This window comes from Notamacropus eugenii, chromosome 7 (assembly GCF_028372415.1).
Source record: "Notamacropus eugenii isolate mMacEug1 chromosome 7, mMacEug1.pri_v2, whole genome shotgun sequence".
In the NCBI taxonomy this organism is placed as follows: Eukaryota; Metazoa; Chordata; class Mammalia; order Diprotodontia; family Macropodidae; genus Notamacropus; species Notamacropus eugenii.
In genome coordinates, this window is record NC_092878.1 from 58,106,504 (window position 1) to 58,128,716 (window position 22,213).

Genomic DNA, 22,213 nt, shown 5'->3' on the forward strand with positions numbered 1-22,213 from the left:
TCTTCATCTGTGGAGGAAGTTTCCATGCTGGGAGTTCCTATACCAATGACATTGCAGGTATAGAACAAAGAACAAGAGATGATAATGATCCCAGTAGTCCCTACCCCAAAGAATTGTTGGGAGGCTCAAGAGGGATAATCTATGTAAAGCCCTTTGCAAACTTTAAAGCACTTTATAAGTAGTTATTACTATTACAAAGTGCTTGGTAATCCTTAAAATGCTGTATATATTTACAAAATGATTACTGTTATTGGCACCAAATAAATGTTTGCTGAATGTTGAATGAAGGACTTCAGTTCATCTTCAGTTTCCTCAACCCCAACCAGCCTGATGGAATTAAATTTCAGGCAATACAACATTCATTTCATTTTCTTTTCAGTTATAATCCTGGACATTTACTGAGTTAAGATATAGGGTTACTTAATTAGCATCAGATAATAATAATAATTCATTTTCATATAACAGAGCACAGATTCTCTCATAACAACTGCATGAAGTAGAGTCAGTATTATTATCTCTATTTGACAGATGAAGAAATCAAGTCACAGAGAATTACTCCAGCCCTTCGTATAGTATCTGAAAGAACAGAGTCTTTTGGGTCTTTTGAATCCAAGCCCGGTGCTTTCCCTACCATATCACATTGTTTCATAGATGAACATCAAAGGGAAAGTTATCCTTGGCATACCGATCTACATTCCGAAATGTCAATCTGATTGGAAGGCTTCCTACATTCATTGGACCAGAGTAACAATCACATGATGTTCTCTTGCTGACAATCCCATTTTGGGAGGTGGTCAAGATATGCTAAGATATCTGGTTATCCAAGACATGATAGCAATGTTGTTTCTTAAGTGTCACTGAATCTTGCAGACAAATATGCAGACTAGGAATATGGTTTCACTAAACATGCCCCCACAATGGCATCCAGCTGTGAATGAATAACATCTGGGAAAGGTACAATTTTTGTCTTACCCTGGAGATCAGCAGTACCAAATTCAGGCCTCTGGTTATGCTGAAAATAAAATTCTTCAAATGCCTACTTTAAATGCCTGGAATTCTCTCCCTCCTCCTTTCCAACCACTAACCTCCCTGGTTTCCTTTAAGCCCCAACTAAAATCCCACCTTCTACAGGAAGCTTTTCTAATCCCTCTTAATTTTCGAGGGATTAATTAATTAATTGCCTCTCTTAAATGATTATTTCCTATTTATCCTGAATATAGTTTTCATTGTATATATTTGTTTACACTTTGTCTCCCTATTAGACTATAAGTTCTCTGAGGGCAGAAACTCTCTTACCTCTTTTTGTATCCCTAGTGCTTATCATAATGCCAGGCACCTAGTAGGTGTTTTATAAATGCCGGTGAATAAATGCCTATGAACACACAAATCAAAAGAAGTTAAGAGCAATCACATTTTATCTACAGCAAGTCAGCATTCAAGTACCAATTATGCATTATACAGGGTGTCTGAAAGGTCTTGGGGGCTTGGAAGCACTTTGTAAATTTAAAATGGCACCAAGACTTTTGGGACACTGTGTATAATAGTATTGTATCATATTTAGGGCACCATATGAAAAGCAATTGTTTCTTTCCTAAAGGCACTTAAAGCACAGTAGAGGGGTTTTACATATATATACACACATATATATATATACATATGCATATATATATATATACATACACATACATTTTTTTATATATGTATTTCCAAGGTAGGATCAAAGATTATTTTAGACAGAGAGATGATCTAAGAGGCCAGTGCATCCAGCTTCTTCATTTTACATATATCTTTTGTCTATAGAGATTGTAGGTTTATATGTATGCTTGAAGGTGAAAATGAAAGAAAGGAGTTCTCCCTTCTCAGTCCCCCACCCTTGGAAGGCAGGCATCACTGATCTGGTCCAGACACTCCTTTTCTTCTCTCATCAGTCATGTCCTGTTCTCTGATCATCACTCACAAATCCACCACTATGGTGGGACTTTTCATATTCCTGTGTATATAGTGGAGAGGGGGTGAGGATAGGGTGCTCAAGAAAAATAGAGAAAGCATTGAGACCCACAGCTAACAATGCTGATTGATTTGCTTCTGCCTAGGGATGAAACCCCAGTCCCCAGCTCTACCCATCTTGGGACATTTATTAAACTTAATAAATCAATATTATTCTTTTCCCTATACGTCTCAAGTGCCCAATTGGTATTGTCTATACTAAAGCAGTCACTGTTCTTTCTTTTGCAGCTCCTTGTTCATAAATAATGAAACACACAAATCAAAAAAAGTAATGATCAATCATATTTTATCTACTGTAAGTGAGTATTAAAGTACCAGTTAAATCAGGAATTACGAACAAACTTAAAGAATAGAAAAAGCATATGAGAATTGGGACTCTGGGACAGGATGGCAGTGGAGAGAGGCGTCATCAATATAAATCTTCCCTTACTGATTGGACTTGGCTCTCTTTGGGACCTCAGCTGCCCATCTGGCCTTGGTGGTTGATGGTGACAGAGCCTCCTTACTCATCATACAACCAGCTTCCCACTTTACCCTGACTCTTCAATATGTCTACCCTTGCTTCTTGTTCTTGTTTCATCAACTCCAGTCAAACTGTGGGCTCAGCCACTTTCTTCCCAGTCCTAGACAGGTATGGCAGCAGTAGCAGCAGCCATGACCATGATGACATGTCCCTCCCACCTCCTCTCTATTGTTATCCTTGCATTGTGGAGAAACCTGGTATAAACTCAGTGCACTTGCTCACTTTTTGATCCTGGTGAGATATTTTGTCCACTTTCCCTCTTTCTCTATTTCCACCCCTCTCCCTTTCAGGAGAAGAGACCTAAAAGACCTATAAATTTCCATCTCATAACAGCAGAATTTTTGTTCCCAACTATATGTGTCCTTGCCAAAGATAAATAAGGACTACATACAGATAAGGAAATTAAAGTCCAGACAAGAAGGAAGGAAACAAGAATTTATCAAGTACCCACTGTGATGTACTAGGCAGTGTGCTATTGATCCTCATAACAACCCTGGGAGATAAGTGTTCCAGTGTTCTAATCCGTTCCCCTGACTCCAAATTCAGCGTTCTTTCCATTATAGCATTCTGTCTCCTTATCTAATGGTAAAGGGTAGAGTGTTCTAAGCAGAAGTGAGATACATACGAAGTATATATGAAAATCTGAGGTATGGAACACTTACCAAGAGAGGATCAGGGAAGGATTTGTAGGGGAGCCAAAGGATTTTTTACCTAAAGTAAAAGAAATGTCTCATCAGAGTTCAAGACAGAATGCATTTCATGATTTGTGAAAACATGGAGATAGATGATGGTAGGATTGGATGGAGAACAGTTAGGAATCTAGTTTGACTGGAAAGCAGAGTCATAAAGTGGAGAAAAGAATCCTAATTATAGCATTTTAAAAAATCTTCCTACATATAGAAATTGATCATTTGTTGATTGATTGATTTAGATTTATTATATTCACTATTATGTTTATTCATTTATATTGATTGATTTATAGATTCAGTCCATCAGCTAACACTACTAATTAAGCATCAACTAGTGTCCAACACTATTAAATTGAAAAGATCAGTAAGAATATAATTTCATATGGGAATTTTTTTCCTCTTAATAGAAAATTGTCATTATAGGCACTTAATTTCCTTAGTGAATTATAGAAAGAATGAATCTTGGGAGATGTCCTGGTTGAAATTCCTCTTCTTCTTGACCAGAGTTACTATGTAGTCTGGTAACTAGAAACTGAAATTGTGAAATTCAGAGTTGTTTAGCAAGGGATGGGAAGAATTCCAGAATGAGGAGAAATGGGTCTGTTCAATTCTGAGAATTTGTTAACCCCTTGGGCTCTCCCAGAGGTGTGCTGGAGCCATCTAGAACCAGACTTGAGAAAGCTGAATGGTAAATTTTCAAGGTGAGCATTTACATCTTGAAATCAGCAAATGCTCCAGATTAGGGCTTGATTGATTGTTTTGATGATTGTTTAGATTCGGAGAAAATGTTAATAATACAAGTTAAACTTAAAAGTGTGTTTATAGATACTTTTTTTTTTTCAAAGAGCCACTTGTTAAATATTTACCAGCATACCACTGGCTAGCACTATTCTGCACACCTGCTATTTAGTGTGTGCGTGTGTGTGTGTGTGTGTGTGTGTGATTAATAATCTACTTTGTGTTTCAGGGACAATAGCAGCATTCTAACCAAGTTAAGAGGCCATACCAAATATTACCTAAATGAAAAAGAATAAAATGATTCCCAGAAGAATGTAAGTTCCATGAAAGCAAGAATTATGTTTCATTTCAACTTTGTATCTCCAGGGCCTGTCTTATATGTCTTAGGTGCTTAATAAATTCTTTTTGGATTGGACTAATCTCCACCATGACCCCAAGTGTAAACCCTAATGATTCTTGTTTATAGAACATATTGCCCAGTATGCGACCTCTGTGTCTTGGGAGAGAATGGGTGAAATAATGTGACAAAGTGTCTACAGTGCTGGATTTGGATTCAGAAGGACCTGAGTGAAAATTCTGCCTTGGATTCTTACTAGCTCTGTGATGCTGGGAAAGTTGCTTAATCTTTGTGAGCCTCAGTTTCCTCATCTGTAAAGTAGGAATAGCAATAGCACCTACCTTAGAGGGTTATTGTGCAGATCAAATGAGATCATGCGTGTGAAATTCTATGTGAACCTTAAGGAGCTGTATAAATGAGTTGTTATTATTATTGCTAGTGCTTGAGGTTGGAAATCCAGATCTGAGGAGAGTTCTAGCCTATTGGTAGAATACTATAAAATGCCATGATATCCTTACTACAGAAAATTTTAGTTAGGATGACTGGATTATATCTATATAACTGACTCTGGAAGCAGAGGACCTAGTTTCAAATTCTATCTCTGATGATTACTATCTGTGTGACCTTGAGCAGGTCTGCAATTTCTCTGGGCCTCAGTTTCCTCATCTGTAAAATGGGAGAGTTAGATTAGATGAACTGTAAGGGTACATTCCATTTCTGGATCTGTGATTCTGTGAAGAAGACTACTGTACCTTTTCTAAGCAGATCAGAAAGTTATAGGGTTCTGGAGTGACCTTGGGCAAATCTCTTGACCTCACTGGGCCTCAGTTTTCTCATTTATAAATGAGAATGTTGGATTAGACAACTGTACATCTGTGATTTTTTTATTCTATTATAGCACCCCCTCTAGGGTTATTCCTCCAAACCTATAATCACACTGCAATGGCATCCTCAGAAGGTAGTTGACTCTCCTTTCCCCAAGGTTCTAGGAGTAATCCCGAGGGACTATCACTCATGATCCTCCATATAGAATTGTCCCTCCAATATCAATTAGCCAATTGGTATCAACTAGTTTTGCTAAAACTAAATGATAACTGAGAAATTATCATAAAAGACAGAAGACATCCCTTCTTTGACTCTGGAAATACATTCTCCCTTCTGCACATACTCAGTCCCTGAGGAGAGTGAACTCAGATTCAAAGTGGTTGAAAGAAAATCTTCCTGGTCACCCAAACCTGGGTGTGTGCATGCATACTTCCTGGCTTGGGAGTCTTTGCTTCCTTTTTAAGAGTTCTCATTAAGTTCACTTCTGAGTATGGTGTAACCGATGGATATGTTGTTCCTTTTCTCAACTGGGTAGATTCACTGCTGGACTGAATCAAACAGATTGCTCCTCAAGGCTCTACTGGTTCCTTCTTATTGGACTCAGCTACTTGGATTCTGAAACTGGTGGGACCTTGGCTAACTTTACTGTATCTCCTGATCTTACTGGTCAGTTGGATGCTTTCATTTCAAGAAAGTCATTTACCTAGGATCAAGAAAGGATAAACACAAAAGATTAAAAAAAAGAGCACTATGGACATATGCCATCTGAGCAGAAGACAGAACAATTTGTACCTATCCCTAGTAGCAATATGTAGAAATCTTCCTCATTCAGAAACTTCTAGGAGTGAGAACTAAAAATTGTTCACTTGAACCTGCTTTAGTATGCATATTCCATTCTGGTCCAACAGCCAATTACCATGTAGTAAATCTGTAGGAAACAGTCATAGGATACCTGGAGAGAAAGAGCCCCTCTATTATATACACCCATAAATAGACTCATCAAGGCTCCATATGAATTGGAACCAAACAGAACATCTTTCATGTCTCTGATGACTGGGATGCCACTATGCTTTTGGTAGGGATTTTTCTGCGTTAGAAAAAAAAAGCAATGTAATTTCATTCATTATTTAAAAAAAATTTTTATATAACATAAACAGTCAGTGTAAATTATGCTTGAGACATCTACCAGCCTAGAGTATGTAATGTGACCAACCATGATCCAGGCCCTGCCCTGCCCAGAATAATTGTGAAAGGATTTTCACTCTGTCAAAGAGCTCCAAAGTTGTGGTATCCTAGGAAGGGTGTGTTGCTAGCTTCTAGGTTTAGTGACGTGGGTAAAACTCTTTTTTAATTCTGATAGAAAAATCCACCAGAGTCACAAAACGTCATCCCAGGATAGGCCATTGTCAGCAGGCTACCTGTTCATTACTGTTCTCATCATAATATGAAATATGGGTCAGCAAGGTTAGGCTTGACTGACAAGATTCTTGTTCAATCCTGCCAGTTACGTTGCAAGATTCTATGACACCCAGTGTGAAATTTATAGATCTTAGCAACAGAAACAGCACCCTGGCATCTTTGGAGCCAGCTGGAGTATATTCCAAGGGCCATAGAAAGCTTCATTAAAAGGACTACACAAGCAGAAGAAAAATCCAATTGAATCATCATCTCTTGTCCTGATGCCAAGAGCGTTTCAGAATGAAAACACATTTGTGCCCAAAGTGGCCAAATCCTCAGCCTTAATTAATTTGAGGGGGAGGGAATTCTATGCAGAAAGTATTTTAAGGCATGGACTATCCTTGTGTTCTCCCTCTGAGCCACCAGATGAGTAACTTTGCCCCTATGACCTCCATTGTCCTGGTGCATGTGTGGAAGGCAAGAACTGGTTACAGCTAATTCTGGTTGCCATCTCTAGGCATTTGGCCTGGATAAGTTATAGTGTGGTAACAAATAGTCATTTCGAGAAAGACAATGTGGCTTTCATAGATGGGGCTGACGATCTTCCTCATTTGGCTCATTAATAGGCATTTGCTTTATCCTCCCTCCTTCACTACTGGAGATTTTCTATTCATTATGGGCCAAACTAGCAAGAAGTAGCCCAAACTTCTTGTGCTTACTTTACATTTTGAAGTTTCCAGCTATGTAAGAGACACACACACACACACACACACACACACACACACACACACAGCCTTGCATACCTTTGAATGACAAGAACTATTTATTTAGAGCTGGAAGAAACTTTAGATGTCATCTGGTCCAATTCCCTCTTTTCACAGATAAGGAAACAGAGGTCCAGAGAGGTTACCTGCCTTGTCCTGGATCACACAGCTCTCAAGTGACAAAGCTGGGATTTGAATGCATTAGGTCTTCTTACTGCAGATCCAGTGCTCTTTTTGGCTTCTTTTTCCTCAGAAAGGTTTTCAGAATGCTATATTAATGCTACCATTCATTTTATTTCCTTCCCTAGAGGTTATCTATAATTCATACTTTATTTACTTTACGCTATATCTACAAAGTGTACTTTATACAATGTACACTTCAACATATCCTGTATATCCATTAGATTGTATCCATTTCACTTAACACAATGGCTGGCATATGATAGGTGATTAATAAATGTTTGTTGGTCACTGTTTACACATTGATGTTTCTATGTTGTTTTACTCTTGGAGGGTGGGCTTCCTGAGGGCATGAACTGTTTTGGTCAGTAGATAGATGGCTAGGCCTGAAGTCAGGAAAACTCTACTTCCTGAGTTCAAGTCTAGCCTCAGACATTTACTGGGCAAGTCACTTAACCCCGTTTGTCTCAGTTTCCTTATCTGTAAAATGGTTGGAAGGAAATGGCAAATCACTCCAGTATCTTTGCCAAGAAAATCCCAAATGGCGTCATGAAGAGTTGGACATTATTTATTTGGGCAACCCAGACAGGATTATCATCACTGTTACCATTTCACAAACTGGAGATGTGAAGATGAGAAGCCATTTGACTTGGTGAGAAGTAACTCTCCCAAGGTCGCAGAAGGAGGCTTTCTGACTGAAGGTCTCGTGCTCAGACCACAGCCCTTTACCACCAGACCACACTTCCCTAAATAAATAAATACTTCTGCATGTTGTGTGCAGACTGTGCGCAGAGACATTTACGTAGGAGGTGAGGATAGCAGCCTTTCACTTACTGTAGCAACACTAAGCTAAAAAATACTCACTGACTTCACTTAACATTTCCTATCCCTCAAGAAAGCCTTTTGAACCAACAGTTTGATAACTTTAATTCAAATACCACAGAGGTTTAGAAACAAGAGGGAAATATATACTTAGGAAAGGACCAATAAGTAAAAGCAAGTAAGTTTTCCATTGAGTTACAGAAAAGATGAAGACTTCAACCTCCAAATGCTGAAGGAACACAGTGATAAATGAATAGAGTATGGATCTTGGTATCTGGAAGACCCTGCTTGAAATCTTGCCTCATGGTAGATTGCTTGAGTTTAAGAATTCTGAGCTGCAAAGGATTAAAGATAATCAGGTGTCCTTACTAAGTTTGTGCTAAACATAGTGAACCCTTGGGAATGCCAGTCTGCCTATGGATGGGTGAACCAGCTCAGGTCAGAAAAACTGAAGAAGTTAAAGCTTCCAAGCTAGGCAACATTGGTATCAAGTCATGAGAGGCTGGTACATTTCCAGCCTTGGAGAGATAAGGAAACCCAGTCTCACAGATAAAATAAAATAAAATCCTGACTGAGACACCTTGGCAGACACCTAAATACTCTCTGCCTCAATTTCTTCATCTGTACAATGTGGGCAATAATACTTGTGCCACTGTCATTGTGTTGTTGTGAGGATAAGATGTGATAATGCAAGGCAACTGCTTTGTAAATTTTAGGTATCATTGTTATTTTTTTAAGTCATGTGGCCAAGATGTTTTTGTACCCAGAAAAGTGCCAGATACTTTACTGTCATCCTCTAAGAGCCTAAGCTTGAGGGTAAAACTATATTCTCATCACATGATACATAAATGTGACTCTATAATAAAAATGAATTTTCATTTTTAATAGATAATCCTCCGCTACCTTCACTAAAGTCTTACTCTGATGCCTTGTTATGGTATGGAAGTGATCCTAAGCTATTCCAACAAAAAATAATCTCTGGCAAGTCCTTCAAAGTTGCAAAGGTTTAAAAACAGGAATGCAGCCAGGTGAGAGGAACACTTGCCCCCTGGGTTGAGTTATGTTCCAATGTCTTTTCCCTTCTTCTCTCCATTTGCATAGATGGCCAAAAGAATCTTGGGGTTGAGAACACTGAGAGGCCTTCAAAACAGAAAGCCCTTGGCAGGTTGATAGAAGAACCTCTAATGCTAATGTTGACAAGGCACAGTTTGGAAACCAGACAGGGAACCACAAGGAATTTCTAACCCCAAATCAGACGAGATTTCTGATGGAAACCCTGCCCTTGGTAACAAGAAGTCAAGATTAAACAAATAGATGAGTCTGTGGTTACTACTTAGCTGGGACTACTCTGTGTCCAGAAAATCTTGGCAGCAATGGTGAGAACTATTTTTTTTGGAGATGAAGTATCAGGTTCTGAAAAGTGACAGATTCTCTCTATGGAAGGAAAAGTTACTGAGAGTTCTTGCTTTTCTCCTTCTTTCTCTCTCTCTCTCTCTTTTTTTTTGGTTAAAGGGTGTAGCTTGCGGGAAAAGGGGAGTAGGGAAAGACATATTTGGAAATGAAGCTGATTTCAAAACTAAGGCTATCAGTAACATTTTTTTTTTTAAATTCCAAAAGATAGTTCTCTTCTGGCTAGAGGTTTTTCTAGTTGGAAGCAGAGGGATGGATTTGATGACCTTTTCAGGTCTCTTTCAACTCTGATGATTATATGATGGAGTTCTAGAGAGAATAGACATGAGAGCATCTAAGGACTCATTTTTCACTATCTGTTTTAAAAATGAGGCAAAAGGGGAAAGCGAACATAAATTCTTGAGAGGAAATCTTGACACAGTTATTCACCAGTATTGATTCTGGAGGCCTTGAAGGGAACTGAATGAAAATATTACATATTTTCTCTTAGCTAGCTGTAAGACCAAGCTAGAAATCAAAAGGGAGGTCAGATTCAAGGAATTTGGAACATTGACCTAATTTTTCCAGATCCGATAAAGAAAGGGAGTGAAGGATGAAGGGAAAGAGTACTGCTTTTTATCATAGGTACATCTGCTTTCATAATACTTACCTTTTTAAAGACCAAGGGCAGTAAAATGCAGAAAAGTCGAGAAGATAGGATTAGAGAACAGAGCAAGATCTTTTTAGGATTCAGAGCTGCTCTAACAGTTTTTTGTTTTTTTTTTTAAGAAGGAACAAGGGGATGGGGAGTGACGATTCCCGAGTTTAAAGCTTCAGTAACATAAGCCAAACAGTGACATAAAATGATGAAATTCTGTTTTCACCTTTGCTCTGACAGAGTATCACAAAAATAGCACATGGCCCAGTTCCACGAATCTCCTCCTTTCTCTTTTCCCTCTCTCTTTTCTCCCCCTCCCCTCCCTTTTGGTTCAGATCTCTAAGAATGGAGGTTACCGCACAGCAGCTGCGGCGGCGGCGGCGGCAGCAACAGCCGCCGCAGCAACAAAAAAAGCCCCCAAAACAACAAAATTCATCAGTCACTGAACTTAGCAAATGATCTCAAACCTCGGGAAACAGCCACAGCCCCAACAGATCCCATCCTCCTTCCCAGAAGGGATCTGGCACTACGTTCTCCCTAGCGCCTGGGCTGCTGCTCCCTGCAGCGGTCGCTTGGATACTTGAACTGGGCAGGCTCCTGTTTGTTGCTGTAAACAGCGGCTCCCCTGTTACTATCTATAGCCGGGATCTTTTTGGCTTCTGGGTGAAACGGACTGGGAAGCAAATAGGCTGTCAGACTCCAGGCACAGCCCTACACAATCCAGGCGGTGACCTAACGCGTGCCAGGGGACCTGCGTGATGCATCCCAATCCCCCACTACACCCAGAACAGTCCAGGGGCGTTTTCTGATTACGTTGTAACTAACAATACTGCGGTTGTTTCCTATGTAGAATTGGGGGTACCGAGACACTCCTCCCCTCCAACCACACACCCTCCCCATTGGCTTTTCACCGCAGCAAACGCTGCTCTTTTGTGGCTCAGAGGTCGCCAAGCTGAGCCTCGGTTTCCAAGGCAAAAATCAGGGGTGGTAAACTGAGGCTGCTTTTGGAGCAGAGAGGTTGTTGGTACTCTGGGTTTTAGACGGGTCTTGGCACGAGCAGACAGCTTGCTCCAGATGACTTTCTCGCTAGAGAAACTTCGTGTCTTCCGGACTGCGGAGATACTTCTGGGTTTCTTGTATTTTTCCGAACCATTTGAAATAACCAGCCCACTGAGCTCAACGTCTTCCTTAGCCTAGAGTCCCTATTCCACCCACGCTCCCCATCCCCAAACTGGAAGTACCTATTGATTGCTCATTTTGTGAACTCAATTTCCTAAAGTGAACTAGATAAACTTTTTTTCGAGTGTGTTCTTGGAGAGGAAGGGACCGTCCCACTCTAGTATCTGGCTTTGCCTTGCCCACCCGGAGTTGAGCTCTATCCCCCACCCCCTTACTCCTCCTGTACCCCTCTGTCTTCCGAGCCAGGTTGGATCAAGTTAGAAGGTAGCAAATTCCTCTTTATGTGGTGGTTTGCACGACAAACACCTATTAATTCTTATTAATTCATCTATTAACAACAAAACGCTGTAATTATACTAGAGCGGGGTGGGGGTGGGGGAATCTCCTTTCTCTTACAATCCTGCCCTCATCATAGGTCCTTTCGAAAAGTTTTTGTATTTTCTGGCAATCTTGTGCACATTTGGAGACCACCCTGTGGCTTCAAGCAAGGGAAGCTGAGTCCAGGTCCTGAGCAAAATTGGGAGAACAAATAGAGAATTGGGGACGAAGCTTGCGTGCGGGTCAAGGGACAGATCTCTAAAACCCAAGTCTCTGCACTTGTGTCAACATCCACAAGTCCCTGAGCTGTCTCCCAGACCACGTATGACTGGGGTTACAGGGCCACAGGTCGGTTGAAAGAGAGGTGATAAAAGGTGATAAAGTTTGATCACTTTGCTTCCCTTCCCCCCACACCCCTCCCCCCAAAGCCTTCTGGTCTACCCTACCCCTCAACGACTTGGCTACAGCCTCCTAGCAATTCCCGTCAGTCCCTCCTCCTTTACACAGGATGTTTCCCATATTAGGACATCTGCGTCAGCAGGTTTCCAGGCCTAGGAACGCTGAATTTTGAGTTTAGGGGAGATTTTTTCCAGGGATATCTCATGTGGGTCCCTGCTTCCTTTCCAAAATCCATTATAAAAATTCTACTTAATTTAAAGATAATTTGAAAAAAAAGACAAGAGGTTCAAACCGACAGGACACTTTGAAGAGCCCCACGGAGCAGGCCGGAGTGTAAGGAGTCACCCCTCCCGTCTAGGAATGGACTCTACCCATGACGTGAGGCTCATTCATGAAATGCTGGGACTCAAATAAAAGGAGCAGCTTCGCTCTCGTACTCCAACCGCATCTGCAGCAAGCCGCGGCGGACGGGACCGAGCAGCTGAGCGGGGATCGCGCTCATACAAAGCAAAGCAGCCTGCTCCGATCTGTCCCCGCCCCCACCACCCTTCCACCGGCTTCTTACAAACCTCAACATGATGTACCAAGGATTCAACACCGAGTACGAAGCATCTTCCTCCCGATGCAGCAGCGCTTCCCCGGCGGGGGACAGCCTCTCTTATTACCACTCCCCAGCGGACTCCTTCTCCAGCATGGGCTCTCCTGTCAATTCACAGGTAAGAGACTCCGCGAGGCGAGGGGCGCACAGCTCTGGGGGGTTTGCTTCTGATCGGGTTTGGGGTAGGGGCAGAGGAGGAGGAAGGGCACTGCCTCCCTGCAGAGTGGCCGCCAGGCTGCTGCTATTCTTAGGTACTGACCATACCGTGAATTTTCGCAGTCGGGTTTGAATGAGGAGTTCTGAGCGCACCCTTAGAGGAGAATGCTGCTTCCCTTTCATGGCTCCAGAGTGGAATTGCCTCTTCTTTTAGAGCCACTCTCCAAGAGGGAGGGAAGAAAGCAGCTTTCTCCTTCCTAGCAGCCCTCCCAGCACGTTCCTCGCATTATTTGCCGCTGATGTCTGATAAGCGTAAGGGGAAACGTGTCACGGAAAAAGGCTAGCATAGTCCTAGGTGATGGAAGGCGTCAGAAAAACAGCTTTCCCTTTGCCCAGATAGACTTCTCCCCGCAGCTAAGGAGCGGGAAGGGGGTGGGGGGGGCGGAGGGTGCAAGCGGGAGGGGTGTGTAAGGCAGTTTCATTGATAAAAAGCGAGTTCATTGAGGAGACTCCGGAGCGGAGCCTGCGTCAGTGCAGACGTCAGAGATATTTATAACAAACCTCCTTTCATGTGAGTGATGCTAAGGGGATAACGGGAGCTGTGACTGCCCAGATAGAAGAGCGTGGTTTGCAAAACACTTCGAGGGAAATGAGGAGACCCTTTCAAATGGAAATAGAACATTTTATAAGAGGAATACAACAGCTGTTCCTGGAGGAGATAGTTTCTTTCTTTGCAGTCGCAGTAAATGCACCTCACCTTCACCTACTTCTGAAACCTGGAATCCCACCAACGTCAATTTTTTTCTTCTTTTTGTTTTAGGATTTCTGCACAGATCTGGCTGTTTCCAGTGCCAACTTTATACCAACTGTGACGGCTATATCGACAAGCCCAGACCTGCAGTGGCTGGTCCAGCCCACCCTCATCTCTTCTGTAGCCCCATCCCAGACCAGAGTCCATCCTTATGGAGTCTCTTCTCCTTCAGCTGCTGTTTACTCTAGGGCTGGTATCATGAAGACTGCAGGAGGCAGAGGGCAAAGCATTGGCCGTAGGGGCAAAGTTGAACAGGTGAATATATCTCTGTGTAACCTTTCATGACAAGTGGAGAAGGATAGTAGTGGGTTAATGGGTTGAGTTGGCTGATGGAAACTTGTCGCCTGACACTGACAGGACTGGTTCTGAATGCCTTCACTCTAAGACAGAAACCTGCACTTGAGACAACTGACACTTTCTTAGTTTGCATACCACCACTATCACTTTCCCCCTAGCACAATTTGAAATGTAATGGGCAGATTCAGATAGGTTGTACACTTTTAAATTAATAAGTATGAGGCATTCAGAAGGGAAGGACTCTAGGACTCTGATGTAACAGAAGCTAGAGTTTTCTTTGTTCTCTGGTTGAGGATCTTATTTTACATTCAAGTCACACCCAGTCTGCAAGTGCAGGTTAGAAAAGGCCTCACCCAAGAGACTATTAGGAAAGGGGTGGGGGGGCAGCCAGAGGAACAGGTGGGATAGTGAATGGAGGTGCTACTGTAAAAACTGTAACTGAGCACTGAATGTGGATTTGCTTATTTTTCTAGCTTTCCCCAGAAGAAGAGGAGAAAAGAAGGATCAGGAGAGAAAGGAACAAGATGGCTGCAGCCAAATGTCGTAACAGAAGAAGGGAACTGACTGACACACTCCAAGCGGTAGGTGTCTACTTGGGCCATTCCTTCTAGGATCTTGGGGGCTGAAGAGAAAAGTTGCCTATCGGCCATGGGACATCGGGGACTTAGCTGAGCTTGTCCAAGTCTCATGTTTTCCTTTGTTCCATTGTTTACAGGAGACAGACCAACTAGAAGATGAAAAATCTGCTTTGCAAACTGAGATAGCCAACCTGCTGAAGGAGAAGGAAAAGCTTGAATTCATCCTGGCAGCCCATCGACCTGCCTGCAAGATTCCTGATGATTTGGGCTTCCCAGAAGAAATAACAGCTGCCTCCCTTGACCTTACTGTTGGCCTGACTGAGGCTACAACCCCAGAATCAGAGGAAGCTTTCTCCTTGCCCCTCTTGCAGGAGACTGAACCCAAACCCTCTGTGGAGCCAGTCAAGAACATCAACAGTTTGGAGCTGAAGGCTGAGCCCTTTGATGACTTCCTCTTTCCAGCTTCCTCCAGACCTGGTGGCTTAGAATCTGCTGCTCGTTCAGTGCCTGACATGGACCTGGCTGGTTCCTTCTATGCAGCAGACTGGGAACCTCTGCACAGCAGTTCCCTGGGGATGGGAGTAGCAGCTGACCTAGAGCCACTGTGCACCCCAGTGGTCACCTGCACGCCTACCTGCACCACCTATACGTCTTCCTTTGTCTTCACCTACCCAGAAGCTGACTCCTTCCCCAGCTGTGCAGCAGCTCACCGTAAAGGCAGCAGCAGCAATGAGCCCTCTTCTGACTCACTCAGCTCCCCAACCCTGCTGGCTTTGTGAGCAGAGGAAGTGAGGGTGAGGGTTGAAGGCACAGACAAGAGCCCAAGCTATGGGTTCTGCTGCCGCCACCACCACCATCATGCTGGAGCTTTTGCATCACATTACAGAAACGAGAAATGTGTCTTCCCCGCAATGGTTTCTGTAGACCCTGGGAAGGCAACTATCTGTGCGTGAATCAAACCAGGCCCTTAAGGACATGGATGATCCCACGTGTGGACTTGAGTCCTTACCTCTTCCAGAGATGTAGCAAAACGCATGGAGTGTGTATTGTTCCCAGTGACACATCTGAGAGCTGGTAGCTAGTAGCATGTTGAGCCAGGCCTGGGTCTGTGTCTCTTTCTCTTTCTCCTTAGTCTTCTCATAGCATTAACTAATCTATTGGGTTCATTATTGGAATTAACCCGGTGCTGGATATTTCCAAATTGTATCTAGTGCAGCTGATTTTAACAATAACTACTGTGTTCCTGGCAATAGTGTGTTTTGATGATTAGAATGACCAATGTTAACTAAGAAAAGATATGACTTTATTTTCTAGTAGATAGAAATAAATAGCTATATCCATGTACTGTAGTTTTCTTCTACATCAATGTTCATCATAAATGTTACTGATCATGCATTGTTAAGGTGGTCTGAATGTTCTGACATTAACAGTTTTCCATGAAAACGTTTTTATTGTGTTTTTAATTTATTTATTAAGATGGATTATCAGATATTTATATTTTTATTTTATTTTTTTCTACCTTGAGGTCTTTTGACATGTGGAAAGTGAATTTGAATGAAATTTTAAGCATTGTTTGCTTATTGTTCAAAGACATTGTCAATAAAAGCATTTAAGTTGAATGCGACAAATGTTGTGAAGTTCTCTTTCTACGAGTCTGGTGAAACTTTGATATGTGACATATTACCAAAGGAAGGGACATAGCCTTCTGTCTGATATCAAAGAAAGAAAAATTCGTTATTGAGATTGAAAGTCTTCCCAGAATTAACTTTGTTTTTGGAAATATGAGCTTACATATTTGTAAAGGTTCTTTGTGTACTTAAGAAAGCTCCATGGTTATTGCTGGGATGGGTTCTTTCTTCTAGTTCTGTCTCATGAGCTGTGAACACACCATGACGGGTATATCAGTGCAGATTTCAATCCATTTATGCCTTAGCATAGATTTGGACCTGAAAGGGACCTTAGCGATCATCTTGTTTTACTCCCTCTTTTTTAACAAAGAAAGAAAATGAGACCTAGTAAACTTAAACTTAGACCCAAGGAGACAAGTTAGTTAATAAGTAGTAGAGTGGATTCAATCCCAGGTTTTCTGATTAAATCTAGTATTTCTTTTCTTGTGCTATGATGTCTCTATCCCTCATCCTGCTCTTATCTTGTCCATTTTGAAGATCCACCCAATGGTTGAAAGTTTACCTTTTGACTTTTTCACATTCCATGGGTGCCAATGGAGTACTTTGGATCTAATTGTTTATTGTAGCCACATGACTGGTAGTTCTCCTTTTCTGATCATACATTCCTTGAACATGCTCTCTCTCATACACATACATGCCTGCACGCACACACGCACGCATGCATGCGCACGCACACACGCACTCTACCTAATCATAGATTTACAGCTGGATAGGACTTCAGAGGTCAATGAGTCCAATACCTCCATTTTACCAGCAAGAAGACTGAGGCCCAGAATGGTTGAGTCATGCCCAGGGGACACATAACCTTGTGTCTGAGGTGAACATCAAGCCCAAGTCTTTCTAACTCTTAAGTACTACACCTACCTACCATACTGCTTCTAACTTTTTTAACAGCATAAAACCACAAGATGCCATTTTAATCTTAAAGGATTCCTCTTGGCAATCTCAAAAATAAACCTTAAAACTGTATTTATATAACATATACATACCACTTTCTTCCCAAACTACCCTTATTCTTTATGTCCACATCCCTACAAGATAGGGTAGGTGTAGATACCATTAATCTTCACTTTAAAAGATGAAGAATTTGAGGTACAAGAAAATTCATGCCACCCACTATATCTCCTGGAACCAGGTACCATGACTTCTCTAGAAGACTTAAATCTTTTGAGGTGTGCAACTCCTGTCCTTGGACCCCTGGATGAGTCCCTCACATGGAGCAACCAATATATTAAGCTGTAGGCATGCTCCACTTTTTACCTCCTGCCCATCTTCTCATGAGCTACCTTGGCTCCATATGTGTATCGTGCATATTCCAGCCCCCCAACACATTCAGTTCTGGAATCAAATTCAGAATGCTATTACTACTGGAAAGGAAATTTCAGTTTTCTATACTATGGCTCACTTACCATCCCTGTAACTTTCCAAACTTGAATTAGCTGGCCACCATTCCCATATATATGTTGTTTCCCCCTGAATGCAGGTACTGTCTTTGGTTTTGTGAATGAGATAATATTTGTAAAGTGCTTTGTAAACCTTAAAGTGCTACATAAATGCTAGCTATTATTATTCTTTTATATTCTTATTCCCAGGATGTAGCAGTCTTGGCGTATAGTAAACACTCAGTCTTTCTCTACTTTTGAAAGAAAGCAATACTTCTGGGACCACAGCTATTATAATAAGTTGGTTACAGACTATTAAAGGTTGTTGAAATTTACTTTGTAGTAAAAGAGAAAGAAAAGCCACATCTGAGAATCCAAAAGTTTGTCACACACACACAAAATAATGGTTGTGCATGTAGCAAATATAAATATATGTATCAAAAGATCTATGATTTCTTCTGTGCTAGCACTCTCAAAATTGATGCAGCCTGAAATTCCTAGAGAAATAAGGAAGGAAAATAAGCATTTATTAAGTGCCAGGCACTACACTAACTACTTTACAAATATTATCTTATTTGGTCCTCAAAAAAACCCTGTGGGACAGTTGCTATTATGATCTTCAACTTACAGATGAGGAAACTAAGGCAGGCAGAGGTTAATTTTCCCAGGGTTTTACAGTTTTTAAATATCTGAGGTTGGATTTGAATTCAAGTTTTCCTGATCTCAGGCCCAGTGCTGAATCTACTGTACTAGCTAGGCATCTCAGTAGGAGTACTTAGTAGGAAGATTCATGAAGCTGCTGTAGCCAAAAAAATTCACTACTTGGTGGCCATCCTTCTGGGATTGAATTAGCTAAGCTGGTTCTCAGATACCAGAGTCCATCCCCCAGACTGGTTCAAAGTTTTTCCAGCTTGCTAGGATCTTCCAGAGTCTGTGCTCTCCTGAGAATCCAAGAGTCCACCTTTAGACAGTGATGGAGTATTTGAAGGGTCTTTTAGTTGTGCAAAGTTTTATGTAACTGCTTAATAGGGAACAAGTCAGCTGGCCTCTAAATAAGCTTTAGCACTGGAGGGTTATAATCTCAAGGAGGAACTTGACCTTTGTCACCATCATCAAATGTGGCAAGTTAATCAAACCCTGTGTACTTGATCTCACACATGCAAACCACAAATAAAGGAGGCGTGATATGATGGCCTCTTCCTTGAGAGTCACGGATTGCATTCTCTGACTTTCTTTTCAAGTCCATGTGAAACAAAGAGCTTCAGCTTCAGTTCCTCGACTTTTGTGGTTATTTAAAAATTTAAATCATTGTTTTTTTACTGGTCTTCATGCTCAGCAAAACTAGGAGGGTTCATTTATAACAACAGTTCCACTAAGAATGCTGTCTTCACTATACTTTCTCCCCCTCCTATTTGGACATGAAAGGTCTCAGCAATCAAGGAAATTGGTTTTAGCTTTCAGGGTACTCATTTAATTAAACAGAGTTTTTCTTATGGATTTTCTTTGTATAGTTAAGTAACATACAAATTTAGAGCTGGAAGGAACCACAGACATTTTTTTCAGATAAAGAAACTGAGGTCCAGACTTGAACAAGTGACTTGCCCAAGATCACCCAGCAGAAGTAGAATTTGATCTTACATTCCCTACTCCAAATCCAGTATTCTTTCCACTATCCCTCTGAGTCTCATTTCCTTCCTCTGTAAAGGCAGAAATTCAGATCAGATAATTTCTTAAAACCTCTTTCAACTCTAAAATCCAAGACCCTTTATTGTTGTTGTTGGTTGGCAAAGATACTGGATTGGTCTGCCATTTTCTTCTCCTGCTCATTTTACAGTTGGAAGCAAACAGGGGTAAGTGACTTGCCCAGGATCATGCAGCTAATAAGTGTCTGAAGCTGTACTTGAACTCAGGTCTTCCTGACTCCAGGGCCTGTACTCTATCCTCTTCACCACCTAACTGCCTTAGGCCCCTTAGTATACAACAAACAAGTGCACTGCTGGGTACCTTATGAGGAAAATGTGAAGTTAATAAGTCACTATCTGTTCTCTAGGAGTATACTCTCTCTTTCAGAGGAGATGAATAGGCACAAATATAATATAGAATGTAATGGGACAAGCAGTATGAGAAATACAAAATACCGTGAGAATTTTGAAGTAGAAACTGAGCTAACTTGTGGGAGTCATGGAAGGACTCCTAGCTCTTGTTGGTCTGATCAGCCAGTTGGACTCACTGTACCTTGACCTACAACAGAGTTGTCACTTTGGTTCTCTTTGAGCATTAAGGACAACCAACCAACCACTTAATCAACCAACCAAGTGCCCATTTGATTGCAATCATAGATATCTTACTTTTTAGCTCAGATTCTTAAGAATAGCTGATGTGCTTCTCCCACCCCCTCCCAGGTCCATGACTTTCTCCAGAATGCAGCAGTAAACTGTATGTCCCTTATGTTATATTTCAAGAATATTTTAGAAGGAGAAAGTGCTCAAATAAATGAAAAATTATGCCTCCTTGGACTTACAGTTCATTATGGATTATGTTTAGATAGGTTCTGAATACTCATTTCACTTTTCTTTACTCTCGACATTTATTGAAAAAAGAAACATTTGATAATGATATTGTGCTAAAAGCAGTCATTAAGATTTAACAATAACTTTCATTCATTCAATTCCAATCGAAGGAAAATTAGAAAATGCTCAGAGTTGTCCATTATGTTATCTTTTATTTATTGGAGTGCAGATACAGGAGCAATTGAGCACTGAATAAAAACGTTCAGATAATTATCCTGAACCAAGACTAGGCTCATAGGGTTTTAAAATTGGAAGGGACCATTTAGCCCAACTCCTCTATTTTACAAATGGAGAAGCTTTAGAACACTAAAGTTTCTCAGACAGAACAAAACACTACCATCCCAAAATGAAACTGGAACCCAATCTTCCAGTAGTGTATGCAATTTCTCCTAAATACAGATTAACTAAAAGTCTAAAAAAATAAGCAAGTGAATGGAAGACCATGTCACCTTACCATCAGACTGGCATCTGGATGTTATTTTCCTTAAAATGACAACTTACATAGATATGTAAGTTATACTACATTATACGTTAGAACTTTAAAGTGAATTTGATAGATGTGCCCTATTGATTTTTCCTGGGCAAGATATAGTCAGAAAATCATCTTACTTGTCTAGAAATCCCCTGAGAAGTTCTATATGCTATTTATATAAGCACTAATCAATAAATCAACCAACATTTATTAAATAATTATTATGTGGCAGGTGCTGTGCTAGACAGGGGGAATTCAAATATAGAAGTGAGAATCATTGCCCTCAAAATGCTTACTGGGAAGATATGACATGTTCCCAGATAAATAAATATAGGATACCTCCAAAATAAATACATAATGAAGGAGAGGAATGAACAAAAAAAACTGGAGGAACCAGGAAATACCTCTTGAAAGTAGGTGCCACTTAAATTGAGCCTTGAGATAACGGCTTCCAAGAGGTATAGGCAAGGAGAGAGAACATTCCAGGTATGGAAGGTAGTGTGTACAAAGGTTCAGAGCTGGGAAATGTAATGTTGCGTAGTAGAAACCAAGTTTGCTAGTTTAGCTTGAAGTGAAGGGGAGTAATTTGTAATTAGCCTGGAAATACAGGCTGGAATTTAAGAACACTGATCAATGACTAATCATGATTCCAGAGGACTAATGATGAAGTATGCCAACTATTTCCTGAAAGCAAGGTGATGGACTCAAAGTTTGAAATGAGATATACACTGCTATATATGTCCAATGTGGAAATTTGTTTTGCTAGACTATATATCTTTGTTACAAGAGTTTTGTTTTGCTTATTTTTCAGTTGGGGACAGAGAGAGTTAGAGGGGGAAGAGAAAATAAATATTTGTTAATTCAAAAAAGAAAAAAGAAAAATAAATCACCAAAAGAAATATCTCTACATTCCTGTTAATTGCTGCTGAAATTTGAATTTTGCTTCCACTACAATAATAAATTTGGAAATATTCTAAGTGTTTCTTACTTCAATACCCCAATGCTCAAACAAACCTGTGGCATCATTGGTATTTCATGGAGAAACAGAGACCACAACCCTTTCACACAATCTAATTGTATGATTCTTATTCCTGTCTTCCTATGAATCCACCATAAAAGATACACTTAACATGCTAGAAATCTAATAGAATCATAGATTTAGAATTGTAAAGAATTCCAGGGACATTGAACCCCCTCATTTCATTGATGTGGAAGTTGGGGTCCATAGGAGTTGTGTCTTGCCCATGGTCACACGTAGACAGTGCCAGGGGCAAGAGATGAACCAGTGCCATCATTTTTCCCACTGAACCATATTTCTATCTCTTTTCCCTTAGCCAGAAAAGCATTATTATAACTCCCCAAGAAGACACAGAGAAAAAAGGGATCTGGCCATCGTCTCAAGGAGGTTACCTATCTTGAATGGACATCTGGTTAG

General features: G+C 40.9%; 1 protein-coding gene across 1 annotated transcript; it reads left to right on the forward strand.

The window, feature by feature from the left end:
* Positions 1-12,164: 12,164 nt before the first annotated feature.
* Positions 12,165-16,294, forward strand: FOS (Fos proto-oncogene, AP-1 transcription factor subunit). The gene is made up of 4 exons (XM_072623396.1): positions 12,165-12,942; positions 13,801-14,046; positions 14,562-14,669; positions 14,804-16,294. The coding sequence occupies exons 1-4, from the start codon at positions 12,802-12,804 to the stop codon at positions 15,443-15,445; spliced, it is 1,137 nt and encodes a 378-aa protein (XP_072479497.1). The 5' UTR covers positions 12,165-12,801; the 3' UTR covers positions 15,446-16,294.
* Positions 16,295-22,213: the final 5,919 nt, after the last annotated feature.